The 15,658-nt window shown below is 45.6% G+C and overlaps 2 protein-coding genes across 5 annotated transcripts in view; one reads left to right on the top strand and one right to left on the bottom strand.

Moving 5' to 3' along the window:
* UPF2 (UPF2 regulator of nonsense mediated mRNA decay) overlaps positions 1–4,165 on the bottom strand; it is a 115,268-nt gene extending 111,103 nt beyond the window's left edge. For 3 of the 4 annotated variants that reach the window (XR_012914882.1, XM_075997549.1, XM_075997550.1), the window contains exons 1-2: positions 3,941–4,165; positions 395–619 (exon numbers count right to left, since the gene is read on the bottom strand). Coding sequence is in view for 2 of the 4 variants with exons in the window: in XM_075997549.1 (XP_075853664.1) it covers positions 395–412 (18 nt within the window). In the remaining 2 variants the exon portion in view is untranslated. The remainder of the gene's footprint in view (positions 1–394; positions 620–3,940) is intronic. The other variant, XM_075997554.1, reaches the window with a different exon arrangement.
* Positions 4,166–4,308: 143 nt separating this feature from the next.
* The window catches only part of DHTKD1 (dehydrogenase E1 and transketolase domain containing 1), a 37,226-nt gene continuing 25,876 nt past the window's right edge, over positions 4,309–15,658 (top strand). The window contains exons 1-2 of the mRNA XM_012740339.3: positions 4,309–4,565; positions 12,805–12,960. Of these exons, the coding sequence (XP_012595793.1) occupies positions 4,409–4,565; positions 12,805–12,960 (313 nt within the window). The 5' untranslated portion in view covers positions 4,309–4,408. The remainder of the gene's footprint in view (positions 4,566–12,804; positions 12,961–15,658) is intronic.

Here is a 15,658-nt window from a genome sequence, read left to right as displayed (position 1 = left end):
AGAGTGAGACACTGTCTCAAAAAGAAAAAAAAAATATATATATATATATATATGTCTTAGGAATTGTTCCAATTGGATACATAATGCATAATGAGCTGCTTCATTCTCTTTTATAGCTCTACAGTATTCTATTGTAGAGAAGGACTATAATTTATTTAATCCCCTACTTTTAGATATTTAGGTAATCATAATCTTTTAAAAAAATTATAGACAATTACTACAATGAATATTCTTATAGGTACAAAATTGTGTGTGAAAGTCTATCTTTGGATGAATTTCTAGAAGTGGAACTGCTGGGTCAAATGGAATGTGTATTATTTTGTAAGATACTAACAATTTTCCCCCTATGGACTTTGTACCATTTTATATTTGTAACAACAGTGAGAGTACTTACTGCCCATACCTTTACCATGACCTATCAAACCTTTGGAAACATTTTGAACTTTGCCAATCGGAGTTAGTGGTGCTTAGCTGAGGTCCACAGGCTTCAAGAAGGGGTTTCTGAGCTGGGCATCGTGGCTCACTTCTGTAATCTCAGCGACTTGGGAGGCCAGGGTAAGAGGATCGCTTGAGGCCAGGAGTTCAAGACCAGCTTGAGCAACATAGCAAGACCCAGTCTCTAAAAAAATGAAAAATCAATCATGCACCTTCTCAAGTTAAAAGAAAAAACAAAAATGAAAAAACAAAAAAAAGTAGCCAGATGTGGTGGTATGTGCTTGTAGCCCCAGCTACCCTGAAGGCTAAGGTGGAAGGATTGAATCTAGGAGTTCAAAGCTGCAGTGAGCTATGATGATGCCACTGCACTCTAGCCCAGGTGACAAGAGTGATACCCCATGTCTAAATAATAATAATAATAATAAAACAAGGAGTTTCTATCCCTGTAGTACCAATTCCTACCTTCCGTACAAAATCTCAATTTCAGGCATACCACTATTTGATAACCAGTTCACTTACACTGTTATCATCACTTCACAACTCTCTGCCTTCTTGGCACCTTCGATCCATGACCCTATCAGTTTTTCAACGCAAACCTCCCTTCCACTTCCCCTGATCTAGCCTATATTCCAGTGTCAATGTGAACACTGCCTTGCCCCAGATCTCCAACATACTGCTTAGCAAAACCTCATCCTTGGTCACATTCAACTCCTGCCCACTCTGTACCTACAAAAGGAGGTAAATATATCTGGGAAAAAAACTCACAACCATTCTGATTGGTCTTGAAAGTTCAGCAGACTTTTGGTATCCCCTAAATAATGACAGTTCCCACTCAGTTCACTTTCCCAGCACTTTATTTCACACCTTCTCTTCCTTTTCAAATCTCCTTCCATACCTTCTCACTCCCTCTTTCAGCTGCTGATCTTGCTTTTTCACCAAAAGGTAGAGTCAGAAAGAACTTCCTCATCTTCCCATTATCAAATTTATTAACCCACCTGAGTATGTACCTGATTCTTTTCCTTTCCTCCTCTTACACCGTATGAAATGTCCTCACGCTCCTGCCTAAGGATGACCTTTCCACTTGTGGATCACGTCTTCTCTGGGATCTCGAGGGACATTGATCCTGTAATAACCCCCTCCTTTCTACTCAAATCTATCTTAATCAGCCAGTTATCCTGCATCTACCCTTCGCTGCCTTCTCTTAATTCACACACAATTTTCCAGTCTTTTGGAATCATGTGCCATGCTGGGAAGCCTGTCTCGAACTTTCACGCCTTTCCCTCTCCTCAGCATGCTCTTCTCTTTGTGCATTTGCCTAACTCTTCATCCCTCTAGATTCTGTTTTAGTGTCCCTTCCACTTGGAGGTTCCCCTGACACAGTTGTCTCTGCTGGATGTTACTGTTACAGAGGTTCATGGTCCCCTGCTCAAGAGGAAGCCAATACACGGAGACAGCAGGGGTTACAGCAGAGAAAAGAGTTTAATATCACAGGCACCATGCGAGGAGATGGGAGGAAATTCTCAAATCTGTCTCCCTGAGAATTTGGGAGTAAGTGTTTTTAAAGATAGTTTGGCTGGCAAAATGCTATGGTAGGCAATTGGGTCTGCTAATTGGCTGGGTTCTGGGCGGAACCTAGAGATGTAGAAATTGCTCTCTTTGCTGAGTCAGTTCTTGGATGGGGGTCGCAAGACCAGTTGAGTCAGTTCCTTGATATAGGCCACCCGGTGGGTCAAGCCATTCCACTAACACAGGGCCTGGAAGCTATCAAAAACTAGCCTGAGGGCCAGGCGCGGTGGCTCATGCCTGTAATCCTAGCACTCAGGGAGGCCGAGGTGGGTGGATCCTTAGAGCTTCAGGAGTTTGAGACCAGCCTGAGCAAAAGGGAGACCCCGTCTCTACTAAAAATAGAAGGAAATTAACTGGACAACTAAAAATATACAGAAAAAAATTAGCCGGGCATGGTGGCACATGCTTGTAGTCCCAACTACTCAGGAGGCTGAGGCAGGAGGATAACTTGAGCTCAGGAGTTTGAGGTTGCTGTGAGCCAAGCTGATGCCACAGCACTCTAGCCCGGGCAACAGAGTGAGACTCTGTCTCAAAAAAAAAAAAAAAAAAAATAGCCTCAGGTTTTGCAAGGGTGATGTCATCTATGGCAGCTATGAAAGAAAGCTGAGAATCAATCCTTATGGACACAGTTATATGACTCCTGAGTAGTAAACAATTATAGGAAAGCAAGCCAGGGGACAGCAGCTGGTTATGTATACCGTGTTTTCCCGAAAATAAGACAGGGTCTTATATTTATGTTTTCTCAAGAAGACACCTTAGGGCTTATTTTCAGGGGATGTGTTATTTTTTTTAAGTATGGTACAACAATCTACATTTATTCAAATACAGTTAAGTTGTCTTCTTCTGGAACAGCATCCAAACCCCAAATTCCATCCTGAATTTCTTGCGACTCTATTTCCTTTAGAACCATTGGCCCCAATCTCTCATGTTGAGTAATAGAGCTCTCATGGGGCAGATGGGAAGGGCTGCTCGTCTTCTTTCCAGCTCCTCATCTGCACAACCAACATGCGGTTGTGCAGATGCGCTTCGTAGCCACGCCCATCACTAGGTCTTATTTTGGGGGTAGGGCTTCTATTGCACAAATGCTCAGAAATCCTGCTAGGGATTATTTTATGGGTAGATCTTATTTGGGGGGACACACGGTATATTTCCCATATCACATTTTGCACTTTGTGGCCCTTTATTAATTTTATAAAGGTGGGTTTCATTACTCCTCTGTGCTTGCAGCGCTCTTGCAAGTGGCTGTGTCACAGCAGCTGTCATACTGTGTGTGTAAGGTTCAGTCTAGGGCTAGACTGGGAGCTGACTAATGGCAGACACTGTATCTGTGCTTGCAGCGCTCTTGCAAGTGGCTGTGTCACAGCGGCTGTCATACTGTGTGTGTAAGGTTCAGTCTAGGGCTAGACTGGGAGCTGACTAATGGCAGACACTGTATCTTGTTAATCTTTGTAGCCTAGCGGAGTGTTTTGTGGGAATATTGGCTGCATGAATGAGAAAGGAGGATATCTGGGGCTGGTATGTATAACATTCTTTGGAGTTTGGGATATAGCTGCACAACCGGCTGGAATGAAGCATGATTGCCCAGGGAAGAAGGCAGACCCCCTTACCTCCCTTCTGTCCATACTGGCAAACTTAAAGGTACGACATGGAATAAAATCATTTGGGAAACTCAGAGATAGACCAACCGAGACTCTCAAATATCTCGACTATCTCTCCACTGCTGTAACCGTCCATGTCCATGTCCAATTATTTTTTTATTTAAAAAAAATATTTTAAATTTTTTTCATTTTTTTGTGATGATTTGCTGTATCCAATTTCTTTTGACTTCTGTTCTAACCCTTTCTTCCATGCTCCCTCTCCCCTAGCTGCTTCTTTCTCTCTCAATGTTTCTAAAGGGAAAAAACCCGGGAATTTTGATTTTCTAGCTACCCCAATTTACCTTTACTTTCTGCGTCCCTCGGTCTCAGTCGCAGACACTTTCTATCATAGACTGGGTCTGCGTGGTCGGGTTCTGAGGCTTCCAGCCCTCAGGGGTGACGGGCGAACACTCGTGGCGGGAAACCGTGAGCTCCACAGCCATCTGTAGTTTTTTAGGAGAAAGCGGATAACGCTCCGCGGCGCCCTCACGTCCCGCGTAGCCCAAAGCCCGGGCCGCTCGGCCCCTGGCACCGCCCTCGGGTCCCGCCCCGACGAGGGGCGTGGCTTCGCCGCAAGGGCCGCTGCCCGGATTGGCTCCGAGGGACCGGCCCCTCGGCCAATCAGGCGCGGGGGTGTCGTCCGGGGGCGGGGCTCCGGCCTCCCTAGCGGCGCGCTGGGGATCCCCCTGTCCGCGCCCGACCCCCAGAGCTCTCCGCGACGGCCGCCGCCCCCCAGTCCTCCGCTGCTGTCCCCGGGGGCCAGAGCGGACATGGCCTCGGCCGCGGTGACGGCAGCACGACGTGGGCTTGGCCGGGCTCCCCGTCTCCTGCTCTGGCGCGGCTACCAGACCGAGCGCGGCGTCTACGGCTACCGGCCGAGGAAGCCCGAGGGCCGGGAGCCCCGGGCCAGCCCGGCGCGCCCCCCAGGTCGGGGACGGGGCCCGGGCGGTGGCGTGGGGGCTGGGACGCGGCAGCCTCCCTGCCCGGCGTGCCGTGGGGCGCTGCCGGGGTGGGGGTCGTCGGGGTCGGGGATGGGGGCCGCGCTGTGCGTGCGCGGCCGTGGGGAGGAAGAGGAGGAGGGCCCAGCACGGCCAGGCGGGCGTGGGTGTTGTCTGCGTCGGGTCACCCCACTTCCACCCTCTGGAGTTGGGGACCCTTGAGTTCCTGGCCTGGACGGTCTCGCGTCTTGCTAGCTCGGGCCTGGTTTGGGAAGCAATTGTCTTTTCTGTTCTTGGGTTGTGAACACGTGGGGACCTCGCTCTTTGCGGAGGCGGGACTGTGGGAAAAGTTAAATTCCAGAAGCCTCCCAGCTCCTGGAGTTGACTCTAGGATACATTTCCAGGGCCATCTGGGATGAGGCTTCAGTGTGAGCAGGCGTGGGGTCCAAGACCGTGCTGCTTGGGAGAAGAGGGCAGTTAGTTTGCTGTCTTGGACGGCGGCCTGGTATTAATATTTATTATGTATTTGTCTCCTCTACCTTGCTAGCCTGTTATTTTTAATTTCAGGGTTTAACATAATGAGTGAGATGTGCAACGTTTGGGGGATGGTCACGCTTGAAGCTCTGACTCGAGGGGGGAGGGGTGGCATGGGCAATATAGTAACCTTAACATTTGTACCCCCATAATATGCTGAAGTAAAAAAAAGGAAAAAAATTTTCAGGGTTTAAAACTCTTGGTTAAACTTAGAACCATATTACTACTGGTGGTTTTAATGGGTTAGCAGTCATGAATATCAGTTCTTAGAACCTCTGTTGCACGCTCATGTTCAAGGGACATGTGGTTTATACTCTATAAAGTTATTATGTCTTTATCGTCATAGAGTAGAAGATGAATACAAAATTGATGATTAGAGGAAAATCATTTGGCATCTTTGATCCAGTTATTAGATTAACGTTGAAGATCCCTTCATCATCTGAACACCTGACCTTTGAATCTTGCATTACCTACTGAAACCTCCATAGCTTCCTCTTCCCCCCCCAGGGGGCATTTAGAGTAAACCTCATTTCTCTCTCTACTCTTTGGACGGCAATGGAGTTTCTTTAGGGAAGGTATTTTGGCCAACTAGATTGTTAATTCCTTGACTTAGGTAAGACTATAGATATTTTATTTCATCTTGCAGATTGAGTGTCCAGAATTTTATATGGCAATTGTTCTCAGACTTAAATATGCAAAGTGATTTAAATGTTTAAAATGCCAGTTCCCAGTATCCCTCCCTCTCTTTCCCCACAGTTCTAGTTCAGTGATCTGAGATGAGGTTCAGGATTATGTATGTTATCAGGCACCCTCCATCATTGTCTAGCAGGAGGTCCACGGCCACCCTTGGCTAAACACTGTTCCATAAGGGATGTATACATGTGCAGGACAAGTTTAACAATCCTTTCTGCACTTGAGATCATGCGAGTGTGTGCTAGTGCACAACTATTGTGATCTTGTTTGCCAGTTTTCCTCACAACGCCAGCTCAGTTTGAATCCTGTCAACAGTCTAGTAGCTTAGAACTAAGGCTTGCTTTGGAAAACTGTCGGCTCGTGGTTCTCAACTGGAAGACTGTATCAGAATCATCTTGGGAGCTTTGGACTGGTTTGAAGAATATATCTGGAATTGATTTTATATACAACCCTCTCCCTCTTCCCCCATCAAGTCGTTTCCCTCCTGGTCACTAGCAGTGAACTTGTGCTTGGTGAAATCTGAAAGTTCAGTCTGGAGTCAGAACTGCAGTCCAAGAGTGCAATCTTGGGTGGTATCAGGGAGAGTAAAGTCACTACTGGGAAACCATTGTTTGTGGCATATTTGGAAGACCTGGCTTAAACAATTTTATTGCTAAGAGTAGTAACTTTATTTTCATTTTCCTTATTTTCTATAGTACTTTGAATAAAACTTAAAGACAAGTGGGCCGTTTTGTAACTTTCTTCAAGATTACCAGTGCATGTAGATCTCTGACCATTTTTTCTTACCGTTTCAGAAAATTATTTTCTACTAACTCTTCTTGTAGATCCTTATATCCTACTAGGTTATGTGAGAGAAAGGAGGAAGGAGAGTTGCGTAGATCACTTCTGGTCACATCCCACTGGCCAGAACTTGGTCACGAGTCTGTACATACCTGCAAGGGAAACTGGACAGCACGTCTTTATTTAGGGTAGCCAGGTACCAGCTAAAAATTAATTTGAGAGAGAAGAGGAAATAGATATTGGAAAACAACATAGTCTCCATCACACTCTACCCCTTTGGCCTAAGCTTTTCTTTTCATACATACAATGTATTCTTTCTACTCTATTCAGTTCCTGAATCCAGGTTGAAGTTCATTCCCTTTAGAGAAGGTGCAGTCCTCTCCAGCAGGTCTGGCTATAGCTGCTTATGGTCCGGAATTTTATGAACTGCCATATACCCAATATGTGCACATTCAATAGACAAAGGGAATTCTTATCTGAAGAATGCGGACTCTGCTGCAGTCCTTGGTTCAAAACAGTTATCAAATCCTCTTGGGGAGGAATGATAAAAGTTCCTTCATCTGGCTATGTAGTTTATTTGGCCTGTCAACTCTGCTTTCTGTCTTTCCCCTTGGCTTTGCCTTATGGGTTGTTCCTTATCTGCTTTCTTCTGTGGAAGTATCTGCAGAGTAGCACCTCCCCTGAGGCTGTACAACGTCCATAGCCTCCTTTATTTTTATTTGTTTTTTTTTAGAGACAGGGTCTTCCTATGTTGCTCAGGCTAATCTTGAACTCCTGGCCTCAAGCTATCCTCCTGCCTCAGCCTCCTGAGTAGCTGGGACAGCAGATGTGAGCCATGGTGCCCAGCTCAACAGGCTACTTTATTTTGATAAGATCTGGAGCTTGAGAGTTACTTTAGGGGGAATTCTTTGGCAGTACAATTCTCTTACAAAATTTGTAAGTCGGCAGTCTTTTTATTTCTGGTTATTCTATGAGCAAGTTGCCACAGTCAAAAATCTTATCTAGGCCGGGCGTGGTGGCTCACGCCTATAATCCTAGCACTTTGGGAGGCCTAGGCGGGCGGATTGCTCAAGGTCAGGAGTTCGAAACCAGCCTGAGCAAGACCCCGTCTCTACCAAAAAATAGAAATAAATTAATTGACCAACTAAAAATATATATATACAAAAAATTAGCCGGGCATGGTGGCGCATGCCTGTAGTCCCAGCTACTCGGAGGCTGAGGCAGGAGGATCACTGAGCCCCGGAGATTGAGGTTGCTGTGAGCCAGGCTGACGCCACGGCACTCACTCTAGCCTGGGCAACAAAGTGAGACTCTGTCTCCAAAAAAAAAAAAAAATCTTATCTAGACAAAAGTTTTTAAGCCTGAAAACTCTGGTCTTTAATTAATTTATTTTATTTTTAAATATTTTTTTGAGACACAGTCTTACTCTGTTGCCCAAGCTAGAGTGCCGTGACATCGGCTTAGCTCACAGCCACCTCAAACTCCTGGGCTCAAGTGATTCTCCTGCCTCAGCCTCCTGAGTAGCTTGGACTATAGGCACACACCACCATGCCCGGCTAGTTTTTTCTATTTTTAGTAGAGACAGTCTCACTTTTGGTCAGGCTGGTCTTTTTTTTTTTGAGACAGAGTCTCGCTTTGTTGCCCAGCCTAGAGTGAGTGCCATGGCGTCAGCCTAGCTCACAGCAACCTCAAACTCCTGGGCTCAAGCAGTCCTTCTGCCTCAGCCTCCTGAGTAGCTAGGACTACAGGCATGCGCCACCATGCCCAGCTAATTTTTCTATGTATATTAGTTGGCCAATTAATTTCTTTCTATTTATAGTAGAGACGGGGTCTCGCTGTTGCTCAGGCTGGTTTGAATTCCTGACCTCGAGCAATCCACCTGCCTCGGCCTCCCAGAGTGCTAGCATTACAGGCGTGAGCCACCGAGCCCGGCCTAGTCAGGCTGATCTTGAACTCCTGTGTTCAAATAATCCTCCCACCTCGGCTTCCCAGAATGCTGGGATTATAGGTGTGAGCCACTATACCCAGCCTGTATACGCTATTTGTGACATTTAGTGCATTTGAATTTCGCAAGTACAGATGTAACATCAAGTATCAAGAAAGGAAGTCTTTATATATTGCACAATACACTATTATTATGTTTTAGAAAAAGTAATAATTTTTTTTTTTTTTTTTTGCTGATGATGACACTTGAGACTCTATGGGTCTTTCCTTAACTTCTGTGTAAGTGTTGCTTATGGTCACAGTTCCAGTAACTAGAACTGAGGCTGAGGAGGCCAACGACACGATTTGAATGGCTTTAGTCTTTTTCATGATGTCTGTCAGTTGTCCCACGGTACCATCTTGGTTGAGAGGAATGATTGCGTTCCTGTGATAGATCATGTCCAGAACTTTTTGGTATTGGCAAAGTAAATCAAAGGACCAACCTTGCTAGAACATGGCATCTCCCACGTCAGAGATGACATGGTGAGATGAGAGGAGAGATAGTCAAGGTTACAGAGCCTCCCCTCTTCTCCACCCTTCACTGGACCTCTTTCTGCATATGTTTATCTTGGCTAAAATAGAATGACCACATTATTCACTAACATAACACCACATAGAATGACCACATTATTCACTAACATTTCCCTTGTATTATGGCTTTAAAGAGATATTGAATTTGCTTCTAGTAACCTTTCAGATGGCAGTGGTTTCACTAGTTAAAATTTGACCCGTGTGTGATGACTGTTTTTTGTAGCTAGCTATTAGTAACAGCTTGTACTTTAACCTCTGCAAACCTCAATTTCCAAGGAAGCTTGAATTTATTTATCAATAATCCCAACTTAAAATGGAGATTGGTTTAGAAGTGGTGATTCAAGGGTATAATTTTTTTTTTTTTTTTTTTTGAGACAGAGTCTCACTTTGTTGCCTCGGCTAGAGTGCCGTGGCGTCAGCCTAGCTCACAGCAACCTCAAACTCCTGGGCTCAAGCAATCCTCCTGCCTCAGCCTCCCGAGTAGCTGGGACTACAGGCATGCGCCACCATGCACGGCTAATTTTTTCTATATATTTTTAGTTGGCCAATTAATTTCTTTCTATTTTTAGTAGAGACGGGGTCTCGCTCTTGCTCAGGCTGGTTTTGAACTCCTGACTTTGAGCGATCCCCCCCACCTCGGCCTCCCAGAGTGCTAGGATTACAGGCGTGAGCCACTGTGCCCGGCCTCAAGGGTATAAATTTTATCATAGAGGTTTTGGAACCTCCATTATAAAAAGTGGCAGAGTTTAGAGACCATTTGGAGATGGGGTCACAGGATTTCAGAGTGTTAGTGATTACTAGGTTTGCCACCGAACTTGGGTATTTGAAGCGAGGTTGTAGGGATGTGGCATATTGGGAAGAACAGAAGTTTTTACTGGAGTCTCGGGAAAACAGTTTGGGGAAAATCTGAGTGCATTAGAGATTTTTGAAAATGTAGATAATTCTTGAGCACAAATGCAGACCAAAGCAGGCTGAAAACATTAGCTCTTGTACTTAAAAAAAAAATGTCTTCATGATGATGTCTAGTTCTCTCATCCCTTTTACTATAAGCTCAGGAGTTTTCTTTTCAACTTTTGTTGGGTGTAGCAGATGAAATGCAATAATGAAGTCAAAGACACGAGTTCAAATTCCAGCTTCTTCATTACTAGGCGGTGTCCCCTTTTGCAAGTCACTTAACCTTTTTGGGTCTCAGTTTACCTTATGCAGATACAGACACCTGCTTCAGAGTCATTGCAGGATTAAGTAAGATGATGTGTTTGAAAAAATCCAGCACAGTGTGCAGCAAAAGTTAGTACTCAATAAATGGCCAGTATCATTTATTCTCAGTCTGTGACCCTTCCTTATGTATCTGGGCAGTGATTTAAGAAAGGATTAGGGCCGGGCGCGGTGGCTCACGCCTATAATCCTAGCACTCTGGGAGGCCAAGGCGGGTGGATTGCTCGAGGTCAGGAGTTCGAAACCAGCCTGAGCAAGAGCGAGACCCTGTCTCTACTATAAATAGAAAGAAATTAATTGGCCAACTAATATATATAGAAAAAAAAAATTAGCCGGGCATGGTGGCACATGCCTGTAGTCCCAGCTACTTGGGAGGCTGAGGCAGGAGGATTGCTTGAGCCCAGGAGTTTGAGGTTGCTGTGAGCTAGGCTGACACCACAGCACTCACTCTAGCCTGGGCAACACAGTGAGACTCTGTCTCAAAAAAAAAAAAAAAAAAAAAAAGAAAAAGAAAAGATTAGGAAACAGCTGAAAGAACCACAACAAACTTTCTATTTAAAGTTTGGGGGTTTTTTTGCAAGAAAAGTGCTTGGCAAAATAAATTTGCTTTATAAAGCTGTCATGTTTGAGGTGGGAATGTAAGGTATTATATAAAATGAATGCAGTTGCATGGTTTCAGTCTATCTGAGTTTATTGTACAGAATATTGTATTCTGGTACAAAGTCATTCGGCTTTTAATGTGGTTATATATGAAGTTCCTAAGGTGAAGTTAGAGGAAGCCATCGCATTTTAATAGAGCCCTAAGGGACCCGAATTATGAAATTCCCTTTCTTGGAAGTCTAATGTTTTTATAGATACGCAGTGCTCCCACTTTAAGCATATGCTGCCTTGAATGAAAATAGAACTGTGGATGTGGTCTGGATTATTTTGAGGGGGGAGGCTGTTTATGATCAGATGACGAAAAATAACCACATTTGACTTTTAATTTAAGTACTAAGTTTAGTCTAAGTTACCTGGCAGTGTACTTCATGCTGGCTAACAGGAGCATTTTTCTTCCTGAAAACAAAACATTATTCAGTACCCCCTGTTTGCTTATATAGCAGAGATAAAGTAATTGATATAGATATCCCTATCATAACTGAAACAATTTTTTTTTCTTTTGTATTATTAGTAGCTAAGGTTCTTTTGGTCACAAGCAACAGAAACCAACTCTGGCTATTTTAAAGAAAGACAGGACTTTATTTAACAGATACAAGGGTGTCTCCTAAAACTGGAGGATGCGTCTGGCTGCGGAGAGTAAACCAGAGCGACCTCAGGGAGTGTTGGCAGAAGGTGGGCCTGTAGGGCTCGGCTGTTAGTGGGACTTGGCTCCCATGTCACCGTAACATGACCGCTGGGGACAGCCGGGTTCCAGTGAAGACCAGGAGCTTAGGAATGTTCAGGCAAGAGGATATGAATGTAAGGAGGTCTGTTCATCGTGAAACTGTGCCTGTGCAGGAGGGCGCAGCGGAGGAGCTGGAGGCAGAAAGGGAAGGGAGAAGAGACTGACTCTAGTAGAAGAAACTCAAGCAATGAAATGAGGGTCTGAGCGAACATGGATGCCAGGATGGATAGAAGATGTGCCCAGGCGTGGGCGGGAATCTCCCTCTCTCTAGCTCTGCTCGAGTAGTACATGATGCATGTTCTTTGGGGTGAACAGTGTCCTTTTGTGCTGACTCCCGTGTCCATGTTCTAATTAAGAGGAAGTTTTCTTTTCTTTCTTTTTCATAGCTCACAGCAACCTCAAACTCCTAGGCTCAAGCAATCCTCCTGCCTCAGCCTCCCAACTAGCTGGGACTATAGGTGCATGGTACCATGCCTATCTAATTAAAAAAAATTTTTTGTAGGGGTGGGGTCTTGCCATGTTGCTCAGGCAGATCTCAAACTCCTGGCCTCAAGTGATTTCCCCCACTCCACCCTCCCAAAGCTCTAAGACCGCAGGCATGAGCCACCGTGCACAGCCTAATTTCAACATGGCTTCTAGATCTCTGTGTGCATGGTGGTAGCCTTGTAGATTTGCTATTGTTCTTACCCACTAAAGACGTTTTAATGGTTTAGTAGATGATACTGGAAGCTTCGAAAATATAAGATCTAAAAATCTCTCAAATAACTAGGAGAAAAAGAGGACTCTATCCATAATCCGAGCATTTTAAGTTAGTTTCAGTTTGGGGTGTTTCCTTCCAATATTTATCTATATGCATAATTATTTTTACAAATGTGTACTCATAGTTAGTTCTATTTCCTCCCCCCCCCAACTTTAGCTATCATGAGATCAATTTAGGGAAATAAATGTGTTTTTACCTGGATTCTGATGCTCTTTCTCCTGAAAACCGCAGAGGTGGTGGGTGGGAGCCATTTACATCGCTTAAGGCTGCAGTAGCTTCTTTGAAAAGCTGATTTTTGTGGTTTGCGGGCATTTCCTTAAGTGTTTGCCTTGTTTCCCTCCAATGTAGTTGATCACGGCCTTGCCAGGTTGGTGACAGCGTATTGTGAGCATGGTCACAAAGCGGCCAAGATCAACCCGCTCTTGGCCGGACAAGCCCTGCTGGAGAATGTACCTGAAATCCAAGCCCTGGTGCAGACCCTGCAGGGACCCTTCAGCACCGCAGGTACGGCTCGTCCACCCCGGGCGGGCGGTGAACTGCCTGCGTGAGGTGGGGTTCCTTTCTCATTCTTTGTATTTTAGAGACAGAGTCTCACTCTGTCACCCAGGCTGGAGCATAGTGGTGTGATCACAGCTCACTGCAGCCTTGAATTCCTGGGCGCAACCCGTCCTCCTACCTTGGCCTCCCGTGTAACTGGGACTGCATCTTGAGCTGGCAAGCCCCTGGAGGACCTCACTGCAGTCAGCAGCGACCTTCACTTCATTCCCCGAGGGCAGAGTTGCCGTCTGGGTCACCATCTTCTTCTCCATGGCAGTTCCTGCCGCTCTAAATGGGAGATGGAATGCCCATGTGTGGCTTTCTTTACTCTAAGACCATCACCTGCACGAGCTGCTGCTGTGCCTCTAAAATCTTAATTCCAGTATCCAGCGTCCTGGCCATCAGCACCTCTCCTTGCAGCCGTTTTCCTTTCTCACGCTCGCTGTCGTAGCTCTGACTCCAGTCTGACTCTGGATTCTTCTGCCTCTCCGTTTTTTTCTCAGTTAATCAGTCCCTTCTGCCTTTGCCTTCCTCACTTCCCAGTCAGACTCCTTCATTGCAACCAGTTTCACTACCTCCCGCAACTTTTCTGCACCCTTATTAACCGCTGCGCTTGTTCTCCAAACCCCCAACTATATCAGGACAACAGAATGATGTTTCCAGGCCTTCTGAACTTAGCAGGACGCGATCTCACCACGGTTCCATTTGAGGTTCCTGGTTTCAGCCTGTCCTGTTCTCTTTTTTTTATTTTTATTTTTTTTGAGACAGAGTCTCACTTTGTTGCCCAGGCTAGAGTGAGTGCCGTGGCGTCAGCCTAGCTCACAGCAACCTCAAACTCCTGGGCTCAAGCAATCCTACTGCCTCAGCCTCCCGAGTAGCTGGGACTACAGGCACGTGCCACCATGCCCAGCTAATTTTTTATATATATATATATTAGTTGGCCGATTAATTTCTTTCTATTTTTTATAGTAGAGACGGTGCCTTGCTCAGGCTGGTTTTGAACTCCTGACCTTGAGCAATCCGCCCGCCTCGGCCTCCCAGAGTGCTAGGATTACAAGCGTGAGCCACCGCGCCCAGCCTGTCCTGTTCTCTTAATACCACCCAGTCAATACCTTTGACTTGTCACAGAACAATTCCTGACCCTCCACCGTCACCCTCAACTGATGCTTACCTTTATTTGTCACTGAGAAGGTGAGGTAGGAGCGGCTTCCATTCCCTTACTCACAAACTTACCTACGTCTAGACCCAAGTATGACTCTGCTCACTCTCCTGGCTTCCTTGTGGGAGGAAGCATCTCTCAGCCCAACCTGGATGACCCCCTGGCCCATCTGTCAACCCCACTCCCTGCCTCTTCTGGACTCTCAGTCCACAAATTATCTCTCCTCTTTCCAGGTCTTCAATTTCGTCTTCTTCTCCATGGGCTCCTTCCTCTTAGCACATAGAGAACCTCAGGGTTCTTACATCTTTAAAAATCCTTCCTCTGTTTCTTTCTTCTTAACTACCACCCATGTCTCCCCTTGCTTTTCCAGCAGAGCTTCTTGAACAGTCTGTGGTCATTGTTCTGCTTCCTTCCCTCCCAGCTGCTATGACACCGGCTTCAGCCTGCCCTCGCCTCCCCTATCCTACCGACTTCCCTGGCACCCCCTTAACTGCTGAGTCCAAGGAAATATGCATTCTCAGTCCTTACTTGATTTTTCGGGGGTGGGGGAGAGTCTCACTCTGTTGTCTGGGCTAGAGTGCCCTGGCGTCAGCCTAGCTCACAGCAACCTCAAACTCCTGGGCTCAAGCAATCCTCCTGCCTCAGCCTCTTGAGTAGCTGGGACTACAGGCATGCACCACCATGCCTGGCTAATTTTTTCTATATATTTTTAGTTGGCCAATTAATTTTTTTCTATTTTTAGTAGAGACAGGTCTCACTCTTGCTCAGGCTGGTTTTGAACTCCTGACCTTTAGTGATCTGCCTGCCTCGGCCTCCCAGAGTTCTTGTCCCTATTCTATATTCCCTATAATGCCATCATTCCTTACGTAGCCCGAATTAGGGACTGGGGTGTGCTCCTTAGCTCCTTCCTCCCCTGTACAGTGTTCATCACCAAGTGCCATCAATTCCACATCCTAAACATTTCTCATATACCTGTCCTGCTCAAACATTAAGGGTATTGCTTCTAGTTCTTCATTATTTCTCTCCTGACTTTTGCATGAGAAACCCCATACCCATTAGGCAGTTCCTCCCAATTCTGCCCTCCCCTCAATCCCTGGCGACCACTAATCTACTTTCTGTCTCTATGGCATTGCCCTTTCTGGACACTTCATATAAGTGGGATCATGCTATAGCTGATCTTTTGTGTCTGGCTCCTTTGACGTTAGCGTGATGTTTGTAAGGTTCATCCGTGTTGTAGCATGAATCAGCACTTCACTGCTTTATGCAGTTGAATAATATTCCACTGTATGGCTGTACCTCATTTGCTTATTCTCTCATCCATGGATGGACACTTGGGCTGTTTCTAACCTCATTTAATCTTCATAGCTCCCCCCTGAGGTGTATTGATGGCCTCTGCTTTATAGATTAAAAAGTGAAGCAGAGAGAGGTTATGCAACATGCAAAGCAATTTTATAAGTTGATCAGTCAATCAGTATCTAAGATCTAAGATCTATCATAAGAAATAAC

This window comes from Microcebus murinus, chromosome 25, assembly GCF_040939455.1.
Source record: "Microcebus murinus isolate Inina chromosome 25, M.murinus_Inina_mat1.0, whole genome shotgun sequence".
In the NCBI taxonomy this organism is placed as follows: Eukaryota; Metazoa; Chordata; class Mammalia; order Primates; family Cheirogaleidae; genus Microcebus; species Microcebus murinus.
The sequence above is the reverse complement of the archived record's forward strand: the minus strand, read 5'-3'. Positions and strand labels throughout refer to the sequence as shown.